Source organism: Portunus trituberculatus, chromosome 50, assembly GCF_017591435.1.
Source record: "Portunus trituberculatus isolate SZX2019 chromosome 50, ASM1759143v1, whole genome shotgun sequence".
Classification (NCBI taxonomy): Eukaryota; Metazoa; Arthropoda; class Malacostraca; order Decapoda; family Portunidae; genus Portunus; species Portunus trituberculatus.
Genome location: NC_059304.1, coordinates 13,436,393 through 13,448,892, shown reverse-complemented (window position 1 = coordinate 13,448,892; position 12,500 = coordinate 13,436,393). Strand labels below are relative to the sequence as shown.

General features: G+C 43.1%; 1 protein-coding gene across 23 annotated transcripts in view; it reads left to right on the top strand.

Annotated features, from left to right (window-relative positions):
• Positions 1–12,500, top strand: part of LOC123499994 (actin-binding LIM protein 3-like) — a 222,757-nt gene that overhangs the window by 44,205 nt on the left and 166,052 nt on the right. For 19 of the 23 annotated variants that reach the window (XR_006673143.1, XR_006673142.1, XM_045248568.1 and 16 more), the window contains exon 2: positions 6,472–7,392. The exons of 3 other annotated variants lie outside the window; for them this stretch is intronic. Coding sequence is in view for 18 of the 20 variants with exons in the window: in XM_045248568.1 (XP_045104503.1) it covers positions 6,750–7,392 (643 nt within the window). In the remaining 2 variants the exon portion in view is untranslated. Of the gene's footprint in view, positions 1–3,354; positions 3,440–6,471; positions 7,393–12,500 lie in introns of those variants that run through there. One more of the 23 variants, XM_045248560.1, reaches the window with a different exon arrangement.

Genomic DNA, 12,500 nt, shown 5'->3' with positions numbered 1-12,500 from the left:
GTTTAATTGCAGTTTGTCAAAGGTCAATGGGCCTACAAGTCACACGCGTCAGTTCATTTATCACCAGTAGTACCTGTCATTCTCGTCCATAAGAGTACCCAACCTCCTTTTTCCAACTTTCTAGCGTGCCCTCACTCGCTGCACACAAGGCAATAAAGCGTGTTTATCTCCTTGACTCCCTTATCCCCTTCAGTACCATAACGCGTTTTCATATTCATTCTACGTACTATTTGGTGATTTTATACAGCTTCAGAAACTCATGTGGGGATTGAAATAGTGTAGATTCTGGCCATTAATCGCAGATGTAGATAAAATCGTCTAACCACATCCAAAAATTCGTGATAAAAATGTGTTCCAGTACTGAAGGGGGTTAATGAGCACTAATACGACTCATTTGCAGTACTGGTCAATGCTTTGCTAAATGATAATAGCAGCACATTTACGTTTCAACCCCTTCAGTGCTTCGACACGTTTTTATATTCATTCTGCTTACTATTTGGTAATTTTATACAGCTTCAAAAACTTATATGGGGATTAAAATAGTGTAGACTCTGGCTATTAATCTTCTGACCTCTATAGACCCTCCCTGATGTAAATAAAATCGTCTAATCACACCCAAATATTCGTGATAAAGATGCGTTCCAGCGCCTTATGACCACGTTGATGAGGCACCAAAATTTCAATCACTGTTTTGTCTTTCAGTTTTTGGTTCATTCTGTGTTGCGTGCTTTCTTTCAGTCCATCCAGAGATACGAGTCAAGGCTTTAGTTTCAGTATATCGAGTTTAGTGCCTTATGACCCCGTTTGTTTAGTCATTGTCTGGGTTTCTAATAGATTGTAGCCATTTCCTGAAGATCGGAACCAGTTTTGCAATCTTGCTTTAAACTCACTCAACTGAAACGTCCTCTCTTTAACAGTAATGAGATCAAAACAACACAACATCAATAAGGAAAGACATCATCATAAATCACCACCATTATCATCATCATCATCATCATCATTGATTAATCCCCAAACATTGAACAGTAGCAATCAATTGGCTATCAAATGGGCCTTTTATTTATCTATTTTATTTATTTATTCATTTATTTTTTTTGTCCTTGGCCGGCTTCCTTCTTAAATAAAAAAGAATTATCCTACAAATATTTTTTAAAAGTTACAAAAATGATGGTCTGATTCTTATGTCTTTTTTTGTTTTTCCTGGCTCTGATACCATTTCCTCCTTTCTTTCCTCCTTTCTTACTCTTTTTATTGACTTCCTTTATTGTGTTTACTTTTTTACCTTTACTCACTCCCAATGTATTTATTTTCTTATTTCATTTCCTTTATTTATTGCCGCGTCATTTCAGTTTACGATGTTGTCTCATTTTTTTTTTCTGTTTATTTACATCGTGGGGTTGTTATTTTTTTCATCCGATTCCTTGGCTTCCTTGTATTGATATTTTCTCTCTCTCTCTCTCTCTCTCTCTCTCTCTCTCTCTCTCTCTCTCTCTCTCTCTCTCTCTCTCTCTCTCTCTCTCTCTCTCTCTCTCTCTCTCTCTCTCTCTCTCTCTCTTACTCTCACTCACTCACTCCACTCACTCGTTTCCTGTCCAGTTCACCCATCTCCCAATTACCTCCCTTCTCTTTCCTTCCTCTCACTTCCTCCCTCTCTCTCCCTCACTCATTCACTCACTCACTCACTCACTTACTCACATACTGGCAGATATTTGAGGTAATCACACTCATTAAGCCAAAGCCACAAGCGAGAATACGAACTGGGTTGTTTGTGGCGGGTTTGGCAGCATTCCAGACCACTTCCCTCGTCGTTAGTCTTGCCGCCTTTAAGAATTAGCGAATCTCCTCCGTCCCTGTGCCTCCATCTCTCTCTCTATCCTCCATCCATCTCTCTCTCTCTCTCTCTCTCTCTCTCTCTCTCTCTCTCTCTCTCTCTCTCTCTCTCTCTCTCTCTCTCCTCTTCCTCCCCTATTGTGGTAATCAGGGAAAAATCGGAGAAAAAGTGGTCAACAGATAACAAAAACGGGATTTGCAAGTTGATGTTATTGTTGTTGGTGATGGTGGTGGTGGTGTTCGTGGTGGTGGCTTTAGTTTGTTTAGTGTTGATTTGTTTCGGACATATTTTGATACTGCTGGAGTTTTTTTTTTTCTTTTCTTTTTTTTCGTTTCTTTGTTTTCCACCTGTTTTTTTTATTCAATGTATTTTATTTTCTCTTATTTTTCTTATCAACATTTGTTTGGAGAAGGTTGTGATTTTTCCAGGTGTGATTTTTTCCCTTAATGGTGTTAGTTTTAATGTCCATGATAGTAGTAGTAGTAGTAGTAGTAGTATCACATGAAGACATTGCGGAAATGATATGCAAAAAATGTGTGTGTGTGCGTGCTTGTGTGTATGTGTGTGTTTCTGTGTGTGTGTGTGTGTGTGTGTGTGTGTGTGTGTGTGTGTGTGTGTGTGTGTGTGGTCGTTCATGTCTGAGCCTTGATACGAATGAAAAGTTACAAGAAATATACAAAAAAAACATGCATTTCGGTGATGACTCAGAGAGAGAGAGAGAGAGAGAGAGAGAGAGAGAGAGACAAGGACGGAATGATCTGAAACCCGTGAGAGAATCCGGGCATCCACTAACACGGCCTTCAGATGACGTCCACCTCACGCACGTGTCGCTTCTTACCTGCAATTTTTATCACACTGGCTCGCTGGTTCACCTCACCTTTCCGTCCTATTCTTTGTAACTGGTTTCAACACTTTGTCTCGAGGCGCCGGGTCCCGCAACACTTCCAATCTGTGAGCTCGATCTTGTTATTCTTCTTTTTTGTAATCAGTTCCGGTTTTCTTGTCTTTACTTCTCAGATCTTGTTTTTTTATTGGTGGGAAACTTGTTATATGAAGGACAATGTAGCGTTTTTTTCTTTTTTTTATTTTCTCTTAATTTTATCTGTATACCCTTTTTTTTCTTTAATTTCTTCTCCTACATCTTTTCTTGTCTTTTTATCTCGCTATTTTCCCAGTAGTCCTTCATGTTTTTTTTTTTTTTTGCTATTTTCTTTTTTCCACATCCTTGTAAAGACACAGTACATCTTTATTACCTATTAATTTCCATCACTTTCCTTCCATTCACCATTCTTTCCCTTCTTCTCCACACTGTCTTCTGCTCCACTTCTTTCATTCTTTCCTCTTTCATCACAGTGTCTTCTTTCTTCACTTCTCATCATCAAATACTCCTCTGTTTGGTCTTTCTTTGTGTTTCCCTTCCTCCTCCTCCTCCTCCTCCTCCTCCTCCCGTCGCTGTTTCCTCATGGTCAGCAGAGGTTTCCAGCTCTTTGGTGTCTGGCAACTGTGTGGCGTTCCTCTTGGGGGGTTGCTGGCGCCGCGCTCAGCTTCAGCACACCACCAGGGACGCCACACAGCCCACACCTGCACCGCCGCCTGCACTGTCGCCAGGTGTGTGTGTGTGTGTGTGTGTGTGTGTGTGTGTGTGTGTGTGTGTGTGTGTGTGTGTGTGTGTGTTTGTGTTTGTCTGTGTGTCTGTCAGTGTTTGTTTTTGTCTGTGAGTTTTTTTATTTTTATTTTGTGTATTTTCAGTCTGTGCTCTTGTGTGTGTGTGTGTGTGTGTGTGTGTGTGTGTGTGTGTGTGTGTGTGTGTGTGTGTGTGTGTGTGTGTGTGTTGTGTGTGTGTGTCCCCTTTTGTGTTTCTGTGTTTGTGTTTCTGTATGTTTGTGTGTCTGTCTGCCTGTCTCTCTATCTTATTTTGTCTAAGTCTTTCTTTTATGTGTCTGAGTGTTTATCGTGTTTCTGTACCTGTCTATCTAAATATTGTATTTCTGTGTGTCTATCTGTACGCCTGTGTGTCTTAATATATTTGTCTGTTTGTTTATATATATTTGAGAATTTACTGTGGTCAAGTGCACTATATGTCTGTCTAGAAGTCTGTGTGTCTGTTTGTATGTCTGTTGTCATTTGTTCACTATGTCTGCATCTGTATATATGTGTGTGTGTGTGTGTGTGTGTGTGTGTGTGTGTGTGTGTGTGTGTGTGTGTGTGTGTGTGTGTGTGTGTGTGTGTGTGTGTGTGTGTGTGTGTGGTTTGCCCTTGCCCATGTATGTAAGCGATTAGCAGCACGAGTTTAATTAGTCTGTTTGTCTTGTTGTGCTATTTGTGTTTATGTTTGTGTGACATCTCGCATCATTTATCATTTGGTACATTCATTTATCTTCTCTTCATGGTTTTTTCTTCACCTTTGCAATGTTTAATGAGTTGACATCTTTTTATTTATTTATTTATTTTTTGTATTTATTTATATAAGTTTGTATTTCCACCTTGTCTGAATCTCTCTCTCTCTCTCTCTCTCTCTCTCTCTCTCTCTCTCTCTCTCTCTCTCTCTGGCACCGGAAAGTCGAGGAAGTTACTCTTAATGGTGAAAATTGACTTACTTTCGACTCATTTTGTGTGTGTGTGTGTGTGTGTGTGTGTGTGTGTGTGTGTGTGTGTGTGTGTGTGTGTGTGTGTGTGTGTGTGTGTGTGTGTGTGTGTGTGAGTGAGTGAGACCTCTTTGTGTAGTTTTTTTTTCTTTTTTGCCAAACTTTCTTCTTTTCTTTCTTTTTTTCGTTATAAAGTTATGCTCACGTAGATTTTCTCTCTGTTTTCTCTTTTTTTTCATGGTTTTCTTTTTCAATTACATTTTTTTTCATTGGATTCGCTTTCCTTCTCTCTCTCTCTCTCTCTCTCTCTCTCTCTCTCTCTCTCTCTCTCTCTCTCTCTCTCTCTCTCTCTCTCTCTCTCTCTCTCTCTCTCTCTCTCTCTCTCTCTCTCTCTCTCTCTCTCTCTCTCTCTCTCTCTCTCTCTCTCTCTCTCTCTCTCTCTCTCTCTCTCTCTTCTTAACCTTTCTTAACCTTCTCTTTCCTTTACTGCAAACATTTTTACTTCTTTAATTCACTTTTTTTTACTCTCTCTGTCTTTGTCTTTCTCTTTCTTCACTTGTCTTTCTTCCACTTTTTTTTTATCGTCCTTCTCCTTCCTTCACGTTGTTCTTTTCTTCCTTCATTGCTTCATCTCTTCATTATTCATTTTCAATTTTGTTTTATCTTATTGTTCTTTTTGTTAATTAAGTAGTGACCTCTATCAGCTTTTTTTCTTTTCATCTTTAATTACTTTTCTCATTATTATTATTATTATTATTATTATTATTATTATTATTATTATTATTATTATTATTATTATCTTTACCATCATTATTATTCGATTCATGGTCTAGATTACATCAGTTTTAATTGGATGAGAGAGAGAGAGAGAGAGAGAGAGAGAGAGAGAGAGAGAGAGAGAATGGTTTTCCTCGCTGGCCTTCACCCTTTAATGGCCTCAGACGTTCTCATCATTACCCTTATCTTCTTCCCGTCTTTCTTTTCCTTCTCCTCTTCTTCCTCCTCCTCCTCCTCCTCCTCCTCCTCCTCCTCCTCCTCCTCCTCCTCCTCCTCCTCCTCCTCCTCCTTCTCCTTCTCTTTCTTTTTCTCCTCTTCCTCTTTCCTTGTGGCTTTCTTTTCTGCTGCTGTTTCTTTTTCGTCTCCTTCTTCGTCTTCTTTTCCTTATTTCCAATTTGTCTTAATTATTTTCCTCTTCGTCTTCATCTTTTCCTCGTCTTTCACACATCTTTTTTTTTCTTCTTTTTCTTCTTCCTGTTTCTCCTCGTCTTCTTACATATATTCATTCTATCTTTCTCTTTCTCACACTTTCTCACGCCACTTTATTCCCTGTTTTCTATTTTTTTTCTCTTGGCAACTGTTTCTCCTCAACCAGGTACTATTTATTTATTTTTATTTATTTTTTTTTTTTGCGATCTTAAAAATGTATAACGATGGAGTCAGGATTATTCTTCTTAACATCTCTTCATATAGACCAGCATTGTTGCTAATCTAGTTCCCTAAAGTGTAAATATGCAGTAACGGACGCTTGCTTATAAGACACAAAGTTCAACACGCCTCTTTGTCTTCAAGCGAGCTCAGAGAGTAACAAGTTTTGAGTTGAGCCAGTATTCAAGGAGGAGGAAACATTTTTGCTATCAGTACCGGTAGATTTATTTTTAGCCACTCGAAGGTCTGTGTGTGTGTGTGTGTGTGTGTGTGTGTGTGTGTGTGTGTGTGTGTGTGTGTGTGTGTGTATGTGTTTGTGTGCGATTGCTTGATTGTGTTTACCGTGAGTCAGGCATCCTAGAAACACAATTAACTTACCTAACATAACCAAACCTGCCTTCTCATACACTAACATACACGTATCGTAGACAGACAGACAAAGAGTAATGAGTGAGTGAATGCGTGGCCAGGTCGCAGAGGAAGTAACGTGAAGTCCACGGTAACATTCGGCCGCTCGTTTAGACTCCGCCATGTGAAGAGACGCGAAAAGATAAAGAGTAAACAGGAGGTGGAAAAAAAAATAGTGTGGTGCTTCCGCTAACGCCGCGACATTCTTAACTACTCCCACAGGTCGACAGGTTCACGGCGGCGCCAGCGAAGGTGCAGCCCCGCCCCCTCTGTCGCACTTGCCCGGGTCAAAGAGCAACAAGAGGGCGCCCGCTAAACTGCCCCGCGCCCCGCCCCACCCCAGTGCCCCGTGAAGGAGATCGGGACGGAAGCTGGACTGGGTCGCGTGTGTGTGTGTACTTGTGTTGGTGTGTGTTGGTGTGGTGGTGTCTCGCGTGTGTCGGGTGCGTGGGCGGTAACTGGTGGGCACATAGAGGTCTCTGCTCTGAGTCTCCGGCGTCATGGTCCTTCTGTGGACGCAGCACGAGGGTGAGCGGGTGGAGCCCCAGCCCACAGACGACCACGTGCAGGAGGTGCGGAAGGACGGGGGCGTGAATGGTGCCTGCAAACACCCGCACCCCCACCGCCCACCCCAGGGCAAGGACAAACTCACTGGCGACGCAGCAGGCAGTAAGGCAGGCACCAGCAGCACCACCGCCTCCCCACCAGGTCGCAGCAACACCCTGAGAATCACGACGCCCTCAGAGAAACACGTGGTCACTCTCCGTCAAATATCCGAGGTCTTTGATGCCACTAAGAGCAGCATCACCTCCTCACCCACCTCGCTCTCCTCCTCTTTCTCCTCTCCCTCCTCCTCCACTGTGTCTCCCTGCATCCCCTCGACCTCCAGCACTCCTCTAGGCACAGTGGTGGAGGTGGAGAGGGTGGAAGACGGCGGGATCGGTGTGGAGAGCGTGGCTAAGGTGGAAAAGGTATCGAAGGTGTCTACTCTTGGCCTCAACTCCCGCCTGTTGCTGGAGGAGGAGGAGCAGGACGGGGAGGAGAGTGCGGAGGCAGGCAAGAAGAAGAGGAGCCAGAAGAGGAAGTTTTACACGCTGCCAAGGAACTGGAGGAGCAAAGCAACGGACTTCATTCTCACTAAAGGTAGAGTAGAGATACACATACAGAAAGAGACGGCAGTGGTGATGGTGGTGGTGGTGGTGGTGGTGGTGGTGGTGGTGGTCATAATGATCCTAGCAATGATGATTTTTTTTTCTCTCCTCTCTTTAATGTACCCTAGTTCTCCATCTCCCCCCTTCCTCTTTTTCCTTTCTTCTCTCTCAACCCGTCAATTTGTCCTGCATGGTTGTCCTGATTTTCTCCTTGTTTCCCTCCCATCCGCTGTAATCTCACTTATCCCTCCCTCTCTCTAACACTCTCCCTTCCTATCTCTCTCTCTCCCTCCCTCCTCCCTCCTCCCTCCCTCCCTCCCTCCCTCCCTCCCTGTACGTACAAACACACACCTTTGCAGGGAGAGAGGCGACTGAAGTGAGTTGGACACAGAGAAGTGAGACGGAACCAAGACCTTGAGACGGAGGGAGAAGGAGGAAAGAGGTGGACGAGGAGGAGGAAGAGAAGGAGGAGGAGGGAGAGGGTGTTCTTTAGTTCGGCCTAGCGTGACGTTACTCTCCCCTTCCCCCTCTTTCCTCCCTTCACCTCCCCCTCTCCCTCTGTATCTCCTCCCCGACTCATTCCTGCTGTAGATTCTTGAAGTCTTTATAAAAACCTTGTTATTCTCCTTCTTCCTCTTTCTCCCTCTTCGTTCTCGTTTTTTCCCATCCTTCCTCATCAAAGTTACATTTTTTTGCAGATCTTCCTATACCTCCTCCTCCTCCTCCTCCTCCTCCTCCTCCTCCTCCTCCTCCTCCTCCTCCTCCTCCTCCTCCTCCTCCTCCTCTTCCTACTCCACCTTTTTCTTCTTCTTCATCTTCCTCTTCCTCCTCCTCCTCCTCCTCCTTCAAGTAGAAGACCAGATACCTCTCCATAGGCTCAGCAGACGCCTTTGACATAGGCCTAACTGTAATCCTTGTATTTGTTCTTTTTCTTCTTTCCTCTTAATCTGTATTTTCTTTTCCTTATTTTTGTATTCTTCCTTTTCTCTACTTCCCACTTTTGTGTGTATTTCTCCTTATTTTTTTTTTTGTTCGTATTTATCTGTGTTTCTTGTTCCTTTGTATTTTATTAAGGAAACATTTGTTGACAGGGAAGGTTTAAAAGGAATTGTTATTGATAGTGTGTGTGTCTGTTTTGTGGCAGTTTAGTGTATGTTTGTACGTATTTCTATCTTTTTCTCCCTCTCCTTCCTTCCTTCCTTCCTTGTTTCCTTCTCTAACGCAGGAATGAATGGCAGTGTACACGAGATTGTTATTGTTATCACTTATTATTATTGCCATTATCTTTATTGTTGTTGTTGTTCTTGTTGTTGGTATTTCCGTTTTCCCTTGAGAGTTCACCTGCTTCTGGTCTGGTTTCCTCCTGTGTTTCGTTTCCGTTTCCTCTTTCCTCCTTTGCCATTCCTCAGCCACGAGAGGAAAATAAACGTTAGGTTAAGAAATAAGGCTCCACTCCAACCAACAACTACTGCTTCTACTGCCAACTACTACTGTGACTGCTACAGACGACAGTGATACCACTGCAACTGATTTGGCATGTGTTTTCTGCCATCTTCCATCTACTACTACTACTACTACTACTACAATTGTACTACTACTACTACTACTACTACTACTACTACTACTACTACTACTACTACTACTATTGGCATTATTCTCTCTATTACAATTATCGTAAGAGAAATTGTCCCTCAGAAACCTCGCATCACGCTGGAGAAACACAACACACGCACACACAACCACACACACACACACACACACACACACACACACACACACACACACACACACACACACACACACACACACACACACACACACCTTTCTGCCACTCAAGGCGCTGTTGGTTCTGCTTTCAGCGTTAACTAGAAAGCGAAAAATGTTCCCGGGGTGGCCTTTGTCTCTCTCTCTCTCTCTCTCTCTCTCTCTCTCTCTCTCTCTCTCTCTCTCTCTCTCTCTCTCTCTGCATGACCTGCTAACTGTGTCTTGTCCTCCAGTTTTGTTTTGTTTTGCTTTTGTTTTTTGCTTTTTGTGTTTTTTGTGTGTATTAATCGATCATTTCCTGGTTTCTTGGTTTTGCAATCGTCTTTTGTCTCTCTCTCTCTCTCTCTCTCTCTCTCTCTCTCTCTCTCTCTCTCTCTCTCTCTCTCTCTCTCTCTCTCTCTATTGAATTTTCCTTTGCTTTTCGTTGTTGTTGTTGTTGTTGTTGTTGTTGTTGTTGTTGTTGTTGTTATTGTTGCTTACTTTCATGTCTTTCTTTTTTTTTTTTTTCTCTCTTTTCATCAGACTGACTCTCTTTATTTTCATTAGAGTTCTTCCACCTTCCACCTTTTGTCCTCTTCCTTCACCACCACTCTTTCTCCTCCTCCTCCTCCTCCTCCTCCTCCTCCTCCTCCTCCTCCTCCTCCTCCTCCTCCTCCTCCTCCTCCTGCTTGCCTAATTGCCTGCCTCGGGACCTCAGCTGTTGCTCTCAAAATTCTTCGTTTTTCCCTTTTCATTATTTTTAATGTTCTGTTTCCGGAGCTGTGTGTGTGTGTGTGTGTGTGTGTGTGTGTGTGTGTGTGTGTGTGTGTGTGTGTGTGTGTGTGTGTGTGTGTGTGTTTCTCTCTCTCTCTCTCTCTCTCTCTCTCTCTCTCTCTCTCTCTCTCTCTCTCTCTCTCTCTCTCTCTCTCTCTCTCTCTCTCTCTTTCTCTCTCTCTCTCTCTCTTCACTCAGGAAATGAATCCATTCTCGTAATTATAAAACAAAACAGAATGAATCATTTAGTTTCCTCGTCACGTCACGACAAGAGAGAGAAAACCAAAAATCATTCACCTTCACAGTTTCCTCAGTTTCACTCCCTTCAGAGAGAGAGAGAGAGAGAGAGAGAGAGAGAGAGAGAGAGAGAGACCAGCTTACATTAACGTTCAATAATGTGAAGACTGCTCATCTTTTTCTCCTTCCCTCCTTTTACCTGCGTGGGAATCAGAAACTAGCGAGGTGAAACTTACCTGTCGATAAGTTAATTAAGGAAAGGCGATATATTTGAGGTGATTTGGGCAAGAGAGAGAGAGAGAGAGAGAGAGAGAGAGAGAGAGAGAGAGAGAGAGAGAGTGTCCCCCAGCATCCCCATCCGTTACGTAATTCACAACACTCACCAAAGGAAAACAGAGAGGCAACACGTGCAGGCATTCACAGGACCCGGGAACTGACGCCTGCCTCTTGCTGGTCCCAGGGCTTGTACTTACTTGGTTCAGAGACACTTGAAGTACTTAGTGGGAGTCAAGACGCACCAGGCCGGCTTGTGTGTAAACTGTGGCGTCTGTGTTATTTGTGTTTGTCAGTGATTTGTGTTGGTGTGTGTGTGTGTGTGTGTGTGTGTGTGTGTGTGTGTGTGTGTGTGTGTGTGTGTGTGTGTGTGTGTGTGTGTGGGTGGGTGGGTACGGGTTTGTTCTTGTCATATATATTCTCTCTCTCTCTCTCTCTCTCTCTCTCTCTCTCTCTCTCTCTCTCTCTCTCTCTCTCTCTCTCTCTCTCTCTCTCTCTCACCTCTGCCCCGTCATTCTCTCGCCCCCTTACCTTTCCTTACCGTACCTCATGCGTACCTTCCTGTTACCTTCCTTCCTTCCCTTCCCTTCCCTTTATCACCCTTCTATCTCTTTGTACCTTACCCATCTCACGTGTCCCCCAGCTCCTCTCCTTCTCCTATCTTCCTTTCACCTGCTGTTCCTGCCTCTCTCTCTCACTCCTTCGTGATCTCATATCCTCTGCTGCCTCGTGTTACCTCAGAATCATGACTTCCAGTGCTGCCTCCTTGCCAAACCCTGTCGACCTCTCTCAGCTTTTCTCTACCCCTTCTCCTTCACTCCTTTTCTTTCTCCTATCACTTCTTTTTTTCTTCCTCTTCTTTTTTTTGCTTCTTGTTGTTCTTCTTTTTTTCTTCTTTTTTTTTCTTATTTTTCCTACATTCCCTCCATCTGTGCCTTATATTATTCCGTTTTTCCTCCATGTCTCTCTCTCTCTCTCTCTCTCTCTCTCTCTCTCTCTCTCTCTCTCTCTCTCTCTCTCTCTCTCTCTCTCTCTCTCTCTCTCTCTCTCTCTCTCTCTCTCTCTCTCTCTCTCGAGGTTTTGAGATAAGGTCGTTTACATGCTGAACGTGAGGTAGAGTTTGTTTGTCTTCATGTCACTGCCTGGTTTTATGTCTCCCTGTTTTTTTTACTTGGTTTTTATCCTCTCTCTCTCTCTCTCTCTCTCTCTCTCTCTCTCTCTCTCTCTCTCTCTCTCTCCGTTACTTTCCCATTTTTCTGCTTCACGGATGTTATTTCTTCATTATATATTTCCTTTTCACAATTCGTTAAGCGATGAATGTAACGAACGAATGAAAAATATAAGCGCAAAACTTTGGAATAACGAAGGAAGGAATGAAAATAAGAAAGAGAAAGAGGATGAGGAAGAAGAAGAAGAAGAAGAGGAGGAAGAGGAGGAGGAGGAGAGGGGAAAGAGTTAAAGAGAGGAGAAGAATGATGAAAAGGAAAACGAGGAGAATTATCTTAAGGAAACATATTTTTCAAGGGTGACTTTGATAATACATAAGGAGATTCTGAATACCCTGGGTTGTCTTGGGAGCAATACAGTGCCGTAAAGGAGGAGATTTATGGTCCTAATTGCGTGTCTTTGTGTGTGTGTGTGTGTGTGTGTGTGTGTGTGTGTGTGTGTGTGTGTGTGTGTGCGGTATTCTCACAGTTAAATGTTAGTGAAGTTGCAGGTGCTCACAATATTACAAAGGTGTCTAGATCTGGTGCTCTTTGGCCTGCCCTCATGTTCCGTTGTGTGAGGAGTGAGTGGAGTAACAGTAGTAGGTCATCTCGCTCATGCAGTCATTACTTCCTCCTCTTACTCGTCAACTACTCAAAGCGGAAGGAAAACTACACTGAAACAACGAAAGGCTGTAGATATTTTAGCGTCAAGAAGTAAATTTTTGATCAACTTTAGTGTGTGATTTGTGATGCGTAGATATGATGAGGCAGTCACATTTAACATCTTCAGTCCTGGAATGCATTTTTACTGCGAGTTTTGTGCATGTTTAGACGATTTTATCTATATTAGGAAAGGTCTAAGAAG